Source organism: Mobula birostris, chromosome 8 (assembly GCF_030028105.1).
Source record: "Mobula birostris isolate sMobBir1 chromosome 8, sMobBir1.hap1, whole genome shotgun sequence".
NCBI classification, from domain to species: domain Eukaryota; kingdom Metazoa; phylum Chordata; class Chondrichthyes; order Myliobatiformes; family Myliobatidae; genus Mobula; species Mobula birostris.
This window is the reverse complement of record NC_092377.1, coordinates 47,612,528-47,625,220: the sequence shown is the minus strand read 5'-3', so window position 1 is coordinate 47,625,220 and position 12,693 is coordinate 47,612,528. Positions and strand designations below refer to the sequence as shown.

Below are 12,693 nucleotides of genomic sequence, written 5' to 3'. Positions count from 1 at the left end.
AATAACCTCACACTTATTCACATTAAACACCATCTGCCAAGTTTCTGCCCACTCACCCAGTCTATCCAAGTCACCTTGAATTCTCCTAACATCCTCATCACATGTCACACTGCCACCCAGCTTAGTATCATCAGCAAACTTGCTGAGGTTATTCACAATGCCTTCCTCTAAATCATTGACGTAAATCGTAAACAGCTGTGGTCCCAGTAGCGAGCCTAAACAAATACTCAAAAATCAAACATACATGTTGAGCAATAGTGTGACCAAAAGCTGTCATACAAATTAATAAAGGGACAATGCCAAAGGTGATTAAGACCTTGACATCAGGATCATACACTTAAAAATAAAGTTAATAAAATTAGGACTGCAAGCAGTGCTGATTAAATTCACTACCACATCAATGAATGGATGAATAGCTGGGCCAGGAATTCAGTGCATACCTGTTCCTCAGAGTTTTAAAATTGACAAAATAAAAATGTAATAAAAGATGAGGGACTACTAGCAGAAAGATTTACAAATCCATACTATTAATTTAACTGTCTGTGGCCTTCAAAAGTTGACATTTTGTTTTATTTTTCTACAATTGTCTAATGGCCTGCAGAAAATACATGGACAAGTATTATAACTATAGTAACTTACTTCTATCAATATTTGGCATTCCTTTCAAAACCATGATTTTTTTGAGGAAGCAAGTCGAATATTTAATTCACAATATTCCATGCTTTATATCCCACTGCATGAATGATAAGGCAGAGTAACAACTAGGGTTGCCAACTTTCTCACTCCCAAATAAGGGACAAAAGTAGCAGTCAAATACGGGACACTTGTGTTTATCCCGAGAAAGACAACCATGACCATGAAGGCTTGCACGGGCACCTGTGTGCGCATGCGTGACGTGTGCATGCATGTACGTGCTGATTTTATTTTCTACAAATTGGTTTTGGCGATTCTGTTCAGTGAAACTATACTGTACATACATTATTTCTACTTTATATAGGCTGTGTATTTATCATATCATTCCTGCTTTTACTATATGTTAGTGTTATTTTAGGTTTTATGTGTGCTTTGGTATGATCTGGTAGGTTATTTTTTGGGTCTGGGAACGCCCAAAAATTTTTCCCATATAAATTAATGGTAATTGCTTCTTCGCTTTACACCATTTCGGCATGAAAGGTTTCATAGGAATGCTCTACCTTAGCGGGAGAAATATGGGACAAGGGCAGTCCCGTATGGGACAAACCAATTTAGCCCAATATATGGGATGTCCTGGCTAATACGGGACAGTTGGCGACCCCTAGTAACAACCAGTCATTATGTTGCACCTTTCAAAATGATGGCATCTACTGTTGAATGCCTTTGACTAGTACTTGTATATAACCATGCCAACCTTGGTAAAAGTGACCACCACATATCTCTTGTGAAGACAGAGTTCTGTCTTCATACCAAAGACACTTCCATTCTGTTATCTAAGATTACAGCTATGCTAAATGAGACAGATTCAGAATAGATCTGCTAGCTCAAACCTGGTCATCAAAGTAGCCCTGTGCATGGTCAGCTGCAACAGAAATGGAGCATACCTCAATCTATGAGCTGATAACCTGGCATTTCCCTCATTCTCATAGTACTGTCCTGCTAGGTATCAACTTTAGTTTAACGAGGAGTACGGAAAGGCATGCTGGGAGTAGCAGCAGGCACACCTGAAAATGACGAGGATCCAGCCAGGTAAAGCTGCAATACAGAACGGCTTCAAGATTCAAGCTTATTATGTGTACATTAAAACATACAGTGAAATGCATTGTTTGTTTTAACAACCACCACACCTGAAGGTGTGCTCGGGGCAGCCCTCGAGTATTGCCACACATTCCTGTACCAAAATAGTATGCCCATGATGTTCAGCAGAACAACACAAAGCACAACAAAACAGAACACAGACAAGCAACAAAGCAACAACAGCAAAACAATGCAAACACGAGGAAATCTGCAGATGCTGGAATTTCAAGCCCTGTTCCTTCTCCCCATACACCCAGTGTATCCCCAGGGCGGGCTGTTAATACTAAACATACAACAAGACCTGAATGAAATCAGTCAATGGATCGGATCAACTCTGCAACATTGCAATGCACAATTAAATAGTTAATGGGAAAAGAAGGCTCCAAGAACATTCCCGTTCTCAACAATCATGGGCCCAGTGTGTGAGTGCTAAAGACAAGTCTAAAGTGTTCACAAAGTTCTGAATAGATGTTCCATTTTGGTTTACTCTCAATATTGCTTCCTTCACAAGCCAGTGTCCAACCAATTCAAATGATGACAAGAAACAACCAAAAACTACAGGATCAACCATTTCAGCTTGATATTGAAAATCCGTATTCCAGAACTAGCTGTGCCTTGAGAATTCTGTTCCAGTACAATTACAAAACTGATGTTCACCTAACAATGCAGAACACTGTCATTTTCAAAGGAGGACAAGTCTGGTTTATTGTTCTCATTCTTCAGTACAGTGATGGAAGCTGTCATTGACAGTGTTGTTAGGCAACATTTTCTTATCAATACCAAATTTGGGTTTCATCAGGGCCAATCTGAGTTTCTCCTGACCTTAATGCATCCTTTGTCCACTAAACAAAGAAACAGATTCCGGGGTGAGGACGGAGTAACCGCTTTGACCTCAAGGCACCACTTGACTAAGTGTGGAACTATGTGACCTGATAAAACTGAAGTCAATGGAAAACATTCTAGTTTGACGAAGTTACACCTTCCATAAAGGAAGATGATTATATCTGTTAAAAGTAAAAATGTCCTGGAAAAGTAGCAATTCCATAGGGCATCTTCTGCCACTTCATTAATGACCTTCTTTACATCATTAAGTTCAGAAGAGGAGATGCTTACAACAACATCCAATTCCATTTGCAATGCCTCAGTAAATGAGGCAACCCACACCTGCTGACAGCAAGACCTGGGCAACAGTCAGCCATGAGATAGTATGTGGCAATTATCACTCAGCCACAATCATGGGTTATCATCTGTTAGGCAATAAATATCTCCTAAATAAGCAAATCTAATCACATATGTTTGAGGTTCAATAGCGTTGCCATCACTAAGTTTCCCACCAGCAATACCCTAGAAGTCTTACAAGGGTGTGTCAGTGACTGGATATTGAATGATATGCAACTTACTTCCTGATATTCTAAAGCCTATCCACCATCTAGAAGGCATGAGTCTGCAGAATGATGGAATACTCTTCATTTATTGAACATAAAATTGTAAAGCATAGGAATGGGCTCTTCTGCTCACCAGGTTGTGCCAAACTAATTAAACTAGTGATTAAAAGCTTAACTAAACTAATCCCTTCTGTGTACACAAGTCGGTAGCGGTTAGGGCGACACTATCACCACTCAGAGCATCAGCGTTCAGAGTTCAATTCCAACATCATCTGTAAGTAGTCCGTTAGCCTCCCCCATGGAATGTGTGTTTTTTTGGCCCAGGTGCTCCAGTTTACTCCCACAGTCCAAAGACTACCAGTTAGTAAGTTACCAGTTAGTTAATTGGTCATTATAAATTGTTACATGATTAGCCTAGGGTTAAATCGGGGGTTGCTCTGTGGCACAGCTCGAAGGGCTGAAAGGGCCTATTCTGTGCCTATTCTCTATAAATAAGTATCTTTCTTTTCCCTGAACATTTATGTGCCTTTCTAAACACCTATACCCTATTCGCATCCACCATCATCCCTCTCTATAAAGAAACCTGCCCCACACATCTCCTTTGAACTTACCCCTAATCACCATAAACACATGCAGTGATCCAAGAAAATGACTCACCACCAGCTTCTCAACAGCAATTAGTGATGGATAATGAATTTTGGTTTTCCCAGCGATGCCCAGATCTCAAAAGTGAATTGAGACAGATATTGGGGCATGCACATTTTGTAGTTTCACCATTAAGATGGCAAAAGTTACTTGCGGTCACACTATATACTTAAAGAACACAAGCAAGAATGAACAAAATTAGCAGACCAGTGTAATCCCAGTTTGAGGCTAAAAATAGCTGCATCAGTTATGAGAGAAGACAGAATCAGTGTGAAGTAGAGGGAGAGGGAAAAGGAGAATGTGAGCAACAATTGTGCAGCCACAACCACAGATACTAGGTCTAGAAGAGCATCATATTTGGATGAGGAGAAAACATTCAGTATTTGCTTTAATTTCAGCAAATTTCTGTCATTTTGTTTTAATGCACTATTCATTTACAAATCTCTTGAAACATTCAGCAGAGATCACTAATAATTATTTGCCAATAGTGTCTCAACACTCAAACATCATTATTTTCTTTTCATTATTTATTGCTGCTCTAACTTGCCAAATGCTATACAAAATTATCACATTAAGAGAATACCAAAACAAAATTTGAATCAACTGGAGACTAATCTGATGTTTGAAATAAACTTTCTTGTTCACTTTCACATGTTTCATTTCCATTTTCTATTCCATGACTCTTTTGTCAGAAGGATACCCCATGCAAAGCTTACTGAGAAAGTAAGGAGGCATAGGATCCAAGGAGACATTGCTTTGTGGATCCAGAACTGGCTTGCCTACAGAAGGTAAAGAGTGGCTGTAGATAGGTCAAATTCTGCATGGAGGTCGGTCACCAGTTGTGTGCCTCAGAGATCTGTTCTGGGACCCCTACTCTTTGTGATTTTTATAAATGACCTGGATGAGGAAGTGGAGGGATGGGTTAGTAAATTTGCTGATGACACAAAGGTTGGAGGTGTTGTGGATAGTGTGGAGGGCTGCCAGAGGTTACAGCAGGACACTGATAGGGAGCAAAACTGGGCTGAGATGTGGCAGATGGAGTTTAACCTAGGTAACTGTGAGGTGGTTCATTTTGGTAGGTCAAATATGATGGCAGAATATAGTATTAATGGTAAGACTCTTGGCAGTGTGGAAGATCAGAGAGATCTTGGGGTCTGAGTCCATAGGACACTCAAAGCTGCTGCACAGGTTGACTGTGGTTAGGAAAGCATACGGTACATTGGCCTTCATCAATCGTGGGATTGAATTTAGGAGCAGAGAGGTAATGTTGCAGCTGTATAGGATCCTGGTCAGACCCCATTTGGGGTACTGTGCTCAGTTCTGGTCACCTCACTACAGGAAGGATGTGGAAACCAAAGAAAGGGTGCAGAGAAGATTTACAAGGATGTTGCCTGGGGGATTGGTAAGCATGCCTTATGAGACTAGGTTGAGTGAACTCGGCCTTTTTTCCTTGGAGTGACAGAGGATGAGAGGTGACCTGATAGAGGTGTACAAGATGATGACAGGCATTGATTGTGTGGATAGTCAGAGGCTTTTTCCCAGGGCACGAGAAGGCATAGTTTTAAGGTTCTTGGAAGTAGGTACAGAGGAGATGTCAATGCTAAGTTGTTTTTTTTTATATACACACAGGGAGTGGTGAGAGCATGGAATGGGCTGCTGGTGACGATGAAGGAGGCAGATACGATAGGGTCTTTTAAGAGACTCCTGGATAGGTACATGGAGCTCAGAAAAATAGAGGGCAATGTGTAACCCCAGGTAATTTCTAAAATAAGTACATGTTCGGCACAGCTTTGTGGGCCGAAGGGCCTGTATTCGGCTGTAGGTTTTCTATGATGGAGATGAAACATTTGTGAATGGGAAAAGTAGCTGCTTTATGCAAAGGACTGACGGTGTAATATATTGACAAAGCATTCATAGGGTCACAGAGTCACGGGATACTACAGCACAGAAATAGGCTCTTCAGCCCATCTAGTCCGTGCTGAACTGTTAATCTCCCTAGTCCCATCAATCTGCACCCGGACCATAGGCCTCCATATCCTTCCCATCCATTAACCTATCCAACGTTCTCATAAATGTTGAAATCGAACCAGCATCCACTGGCAGCTCATCCCACACTCTCCATCACCCTCTGAGTGAAAAAATTCCTCCTCGTGTCTCCCTTAAACATTTCACCTTTCATCCCTAATCCATGATCTCTAGTTCTTGTCTCACCCAACCTCAACAGAAAATGCCTGTTTGCATTTACCATATCTGTACCCCTCATAATTTTGTATATCTCTATCAAACCTCCTCTCTCCCTTCTATGCTCTGGAGGATGAAGTCCTAACCTATTCAGCCTTGCCCGATACCTCAGGACCTCAAGTCCTGGCAACATCCTTGTAAATTTTCTCTGAACATTTCTAATCTTATTGACATCTTTCCTGCAGGTAGGTGACTGAAATGGCAAAAAATACTCCCAATTAGGCCTCATCAACGTTTTATACAGCTTCAACATAACATCCCACCTCCTGTACTTAGTACTTTTATTTATGAAAGCTAATGTGTAGGCTAATTTGCAAAGAGCTTTCTTTACAATCCTAACTACTTGTGATCCTGCTTTCAAGGAATTATGAACCTGTATTCCCAGATCCCACTATTCTACCACACCCCTCACCATATGCAAGTCCAACTCTGGCTTGTCCTCTGAAAGTGCCACAACTCACACATGTCAGCATTAAATGCCATCTGGTCCAGATCATGCTACAAGCTTTGGTAGCCTTCCACGCTGTCCACTACACCCCCAGTCTTGGTGTGATGGCATTGTCATCGATATCAACGATCTGCATGATAAACAACAACAGACCCAGCACCAATCCCTGCAGCCACTAGTTACAGGCCTCTAGTTAGAGAGGAAACCATCTACTACCACTCCCTGGCTTCTCCTGCAAAGCCAATATCTAATCCTATTCACCACAATCAGACGTACATGTGTAAAATAAAATATAAAATGCACTATCTTATGAGATAATTACAGAACTGGCTGCTGTATTAATACTTGAAGTGCACTGGAGATAAAAATCCCCCAAAAATTAAACTGCAAGAGAAATTACGGTGAAACCAACCACAGGTTAAATTTCTGTATGATTTCAGTATTGACTAACAAACTACACAGGAAAGAACAGGTGGTTTAGTCAGATGATAGTAACTTTCAGTCAAACTTCTAGGGGACTTAAATATAGATGAAAAAGGATTGATTCTATGAATAGGCACTGCTGTAGGGAGCTGGTCTTGTGTATTAAGCTTCATACAAAATTATATTTATTATTTTGTGATAAAACCCCCAACAGGAGCATATATACTGTAGATTTTTAGAAAGTGATTATAAATGTGGAAGTGTGGTCAGTTTATTGGGGATTTCCACAGTTCTTCCAATGGTGGATGATCAGGAGCAAATGAATGGAAATTCTCTGTTGTGTAATTATCAGTGATATTTTTCTATATTGCCCGTATTCATGTAGCATGAAACCTGAATACAAGAGTCAGAAGATTGCGTGGTGACACAGCAGCTACTTCACAGTTTCATGGATAAGACATCAAACCTGACCTCAGATGGTGTCTGCGTGGGGTTTGCATGGTCTCCCTGTGAAGATTTCCATTGGGTGCTCTGGTTTCTTCCCAAATGCCAAAGATGTGCTGGGTAGTTATTTGGTTAATGTAAATTATTCCTTAGTGAGATAAGTGTCAATAGAATCAAAGAGGATATGCTGAGCAAGTGAGAAAGAATAAGGAACAGGGATCTTAGATGCAAGTCCATAGATCCTTCAAAGTTGCCATGCAGGTTGATAAGGTGTTTATGAAGGTGTATGGTGTACTAGCCTTCATCAGTCAGGGACTGAGTTCAAGAGTTGCAATGTAAAATGTTGCAGTTCTATAAAACGTTGTTGAGACTACACTTGGAGCATTGTATTCAGTTCTGGTCACTTCACTATAGGAAATATGTGGAAGTTTTAGAGAGGATGCAGAGGAGATTTACCAGGATGCTGCCTGGATTGGAGAGCATATCTTGTTAGGATAGTTTGAATGAGCTAGGGCTTTTCTTGTTGGAGCAAAGGAGGATGAAAGATAACTTGATAGTGGAGTATTAGATTATGAGACGCATAGATAACGTGGACAGCCAGGGCTTTCTCTTAGGGTGGCAATGGCTAATACCAGAGGACATTCTTTTATGGTGAGTTAAGGAAAGTGTATGGGAGAGATTAGAGGTAGATGTTTTTATATGACACAGAGAGTGGTAAATGCTTGGAATGCATTGCCTGGGATGGTGGTTAAGCGTGATTATGGGCATTTTAGAGACTTTTACAGAGGTACATGGATGAAAGAAAAATGGACTCACTTAAGATGGTGCCAATAATACTGTTAGATAGCACTGATAAGTGGCACCACTTTACATACAGCTCCACAGGATATCATCAAACATTCCTGTTTTGGATACTACAGCTGAAATCCACAGTCACAGCCATCAGTACTGCAGTAAGCAACATTATTTAAAATATTTTTAAATAAGTCTATCTATTCTCAAAATTGCCGACCCCAGATGGCAGACTAGTCACAAGTGCAGCTTCCCTTTTAAAAAAATGGAAGCACAGAATGCATGCTGGAGTACACTACCATTGAAATACAGAGGCCTTAGAATCCCACTCCTAACTAAACTTGCTGTTGAATGTACAGTCTCTGGAAAATAAATCTGAACAACTCAGAGCACGATTGCAGCTCCAGAGGATTGCTATGTACTCTGCTTCATGGAAACGTGTTTCATCTCCACTATTTTGGATGCAGCACTGCAGCATGAAGGCTTCATCATCCACCAAAAAGAAAGGAAAGCTGACTACTTTAAAGGTAGAGCCGGAGGAGCATGTTTCAATGATAACTCACTGTGGTGCCTGAATCCTGCTCCCCCAAATGGCAACATCTAGCAGTCAAGTACCGTCCATTTTATTTGACAAGGGAGTTATCAGCCATCATCCTGTAGGGGTGTACATTCCACCTCAGGCCAACATCAGGCAGGCACTAGAGGAGCTGATCAGTAGTTACAAAACATCACATCCTGAAGCCGTCGCAATCACAGCAGGGGATTTCAACCAGACGAACTTGAAGAAATCTCTGAACAAACACCACCAACAAATCACCTGCCATCAGGAATGCCTACTGTGTCATTCCACACCCGCATTTTGAAAGGTCCAATCATCTGGCTGTACTTCCACTCCCTCACATATAGGCAGACTACTGACCTCACCACTGGTGAGGACCACGAAGGTATAATCAAGGGAGGCGGAGGAATACTTACAGGATTGCTTTGAGTTGGTGGACAGGCTAACATTCAGAGATACATCTTTGAATCTTTACGAATACGTCACAGTTATCACTAACTTCATCAGGACCTGTGTGAATGAGTGTATGCTTTTGAGAATGTACTGGACATAAACAAACCAGAAGTCATGGATGAACCAGGAGACTCATGGTTTGCTGAGGGCTTGATCTGTGGCAGACCTATACAAGTAGTCCAGGTGCATCCTACAGAAGGCTATTTTAAGGCTATTTCAATTCTGATTGAAGTTAGAGACTGAATCAGATGTACAACAGCTCTGGCAAGGTTTGCTGGCCATTATTTCCTACAAGGCAAAATCTAACATCATGGATGACTGTGTTGTTGTGCTCCCAGATAAACACAATGATTTTTATGCACACTTTGAAAGGGAGAGTAAAACTACACCTGTGCAAATCCCTGCAGTATCTACGGACCCTGTGATCTTTGTCACAGAGGCTGACGTCAGAATATCTTTTGAGAGGATGAAGCCTCGCCATGTACCAGGCCTCAATGGTGTAACTGGTGGGGCACTGAAAACCTGTGCCAACCAACTGGCGGGTGTGTTCAAGGACAGCATCAATCTCTCACTGCTGCAGTTACAGGTTCCCATAATCATACCAGTGCCAAAGAAGAGCGGGGTGAGCTGCCTCAATGACTATTGACCAGCTGCACTCACATCTACTGTGTTGAAGTGCTTTGTGAGGTTGGTCATGGCCAGAATCAACTCCTGCCTAAGCAAGAACCTGGACCCACTGCAATTAAATCTATCACCACAGTAGTTTTACAGTGATGTAATCTCACCAGCTCTCCTCTTGGCCTTGGGTGGATCATACCCTACATCAGCCTGTTTTGTTGATTATAGCTCAGCATTCAACACAATCATATTCTCAGTATGCTCCAAACCTTGGGCTTCTGTAACTAGATCACTGACTTCCTCACCAACAGATCACAGTCAGTGCAAATTGGAAATACCATCTCCTCCTCACTGATTATCAACACTGGTGCAACTCAAGGATGTCTGCTCAGCTCTCTGCTCTACTCTCTCTACACCCACAATGGTGTGGCTAGGCATAGCTCAAATGCCAACTATGAATTTCCTGATGACACTATTGCTGGCAGAATTTCAGATGGTGACAAGGAGGCATACAGGATTTAGACAGAACAGCTGTTTGAATGGTGTTGTAAAACCAAACTTGCCATCAATGTCAGTCAGGCCAAAGGATTGATTGTGGATGTCAGGAAGGGGAAGTTGAGGGAATACATACTAGTCTTCATCGAGGGATTAGTAGTAGAAAGGGTGTGCAATTTCAAGTTCCTGTGTGTGTACATCTCTGAAGATCTATCCTGGGCTCAAAATATTGATGCAATTGCAAAGAAGGCATGACAGTGGCTATATTTCATTCAGAGTTTGAGGAGATTTGGTATGACACCAAAGATTCTCACAAATTTCTTCAGATGTACCATGAAGAGCATTCTAATTGGTTGCATTCTAATATAAAAAAAAATCGGAAAAAGCTGCATAAAGTTGCAAACTCAGCCAGCTCCATCATGGGCATTAGCCTCCCCAGTATCATGAGCATCTTTAAAAGGTGATACTTCAAACATGCCCTCACCTATCACCTAGGACATGCCCCCTTCTCATTGCTACCACCAAATGCAATGTACAAGAGCCTGAAGACATACACTCAATGCCTTAGGAGTAAGCTTCTTCCTCACCGCCATCTGATTTCTGGATGGACAATGAACCCATGTGCACTACCTCAATTTTTTCCCTCTTTTTGCACTACTTATTAAATTTAATTTTAAAAATATATTTCTCATTGAACCATAGAACACTACAGCACAGAAAACAGGCTATTCGGCCCTTCTAGTCTGTGCCGAAACAATATTCTGCTGGTCCCATTGAGCTGCATCCAGTCCATAACCCTCCAGACCTCTCCCATCCATGTACCTAACCAATTTATTCTTAAAACTCAAGAGTGAGCCCGCATTTACCACGTCAGATGGCAGCTCGTTCCACACTCCTACCACTCTCTGAGTGAAGTTTCCCCTAATGTTCCCCTAAACCTTTCCCCTTTCACCCTAAAGCTATGTCCCCTTGTATTTATCTCTCCTAATCTAAATGGAAAGGGCCTATTCACATTTACTCTGTCTATACCCCTCAATCTTGTAAACCTCTGTCAAATCTCCCCTCATTCTTCTATGCTCCAAGGAATAAAGTCCTAACCTGTTCAATCTTTCCCTGTAACTCAACTCTTGAAGACTCCAGACTCCTGAAATGTATAGTTTTCTTCATCATGTATTGCACTGTACTGCTGCCACAAAACAACAAATTTCACTACATATGCCAGTACTGTAATATTAAACCTGATTCTGAGTGTTGGTATGTAGGAAGGAGGGTTGAGACTGATTGTGGAGTAGGCCCAAAGGCTGGTACAACATTGTGGGCCGAAAGGCCTGTACTGTGCTGGGTTCTACGTTCTAAGTTGCAGGGCTAAGGGGGAATGGAACTGATTGCGTCGCTTTAGGTTGCCATAGATAGGTCAGGCCTGAGGGAAAAAAAACTAAGGATTTGCAGAGAAGGATCATCGCCTTATGACGGTCAATGATAGATCGAGAGTAACAGGAGAGTTTTTTCTTAAGTTTAGTCTTAGTCGAACATAGAATAAGTTACCAAGCAAATAAATGGGTAGCGTGCTGATAAGTACTTACAATACTGAAAACAAATCTCCTGAAAACACTGAAAACAATTCTTACTTGCTTTGATGTAAATTTGACGTAAACACAGTTTTGGGAATACATTTGAACCCGCAGGTCACCAGAACGTGCTTGATATATCATTGCATGAAAGTGACAAAAATATAATAAAAATACCGAATCATGAAGACAATATAATGACAACATGAAACAAATTTGTTTAAATCAAACAACGCCTGCCCACCAAAGAAAGTCAGTCTTTTAGGAAACGGGATTGAATCCTTTCCTACGTCCCTGAGGTGTGAAAGTCTGAACTTTTATTAGCAAAAAAATGTAACACCAATACTAATAACAAATCAGTTATTGTACTTTCTTTTCTAAAGAGAATGAGGTAAATAATTAATATTATCAGATATTTTTGATGGGTTTCTTCCTTACCCTTTTCAGTTGATTTCATTTTCTTAAGCCCGTTTACTTTCACAGCTGTGGTCATCACTTTGCTGGAAGAGTGCTGATTAACAGCAGGAACAGCCAACCAATACAGGGATTACATCCAAATCTTGACGTATAGGGGAATATCACCAATCATCACAGACTCGGGCGGGCATTCATTCCTCTGTTTAAGATGTTACGCATCAGAGCTCGTCATTACTATGCCAACAGTAGGTGGCTATTCGTCGAGTTTAAACGTAATGTGCATGTGGTAAAATTGTTTGTACTTTGAGAGAATTTTCTGATTTTGTTTTGGTTACTGCTAAAACGATAAACTGAAGTCTGCAATTCGGCGTATCATTTGAAGTTGTACGGCTCTACGTTTTATTTTGTTATAAAATATGTGAGCTCGAATAATTG

The 12,693-nt window shown here is 41.1% G+C and overlaps 1 protein-coding gene across 13 annotated transcripts in view; it reads right to left on the bottom strand.

The window, feature by feature from the left end:
- Window positions 1-12,349, bottom strand: part of LOC140201286 (spermatogenesis-associated protein 7 homolog) — a 129,429-nt gene extending 117,080 nt beyond the window's left edge. For 7 of the 13 annotated variants that reach the window (XR_011886822.1, XR_011886821.1, XR_011886820.1 and 4 more), the window contains exon 1: window positions 12,280-12,349. Coding sequence is in view for 7 of the 13 variants with exons in the window: in XM_072265129.1 (XP_072121230.1) it covers window positions 12,280-12,334 (55 nt within the window). In the remaining 6 variants the exon portion in view is untranslated. The remainder of the gene's footprint in view (window positions 1-12,279) is intronic. The other 6 variants (XM_072265137.1, XM_072265135.1, XM_072265133.1 and 3 more) reach the window with 4 other exon arrangements.
- Window positions 12,350-12,693: the final 344 nt, after the last annotated feature.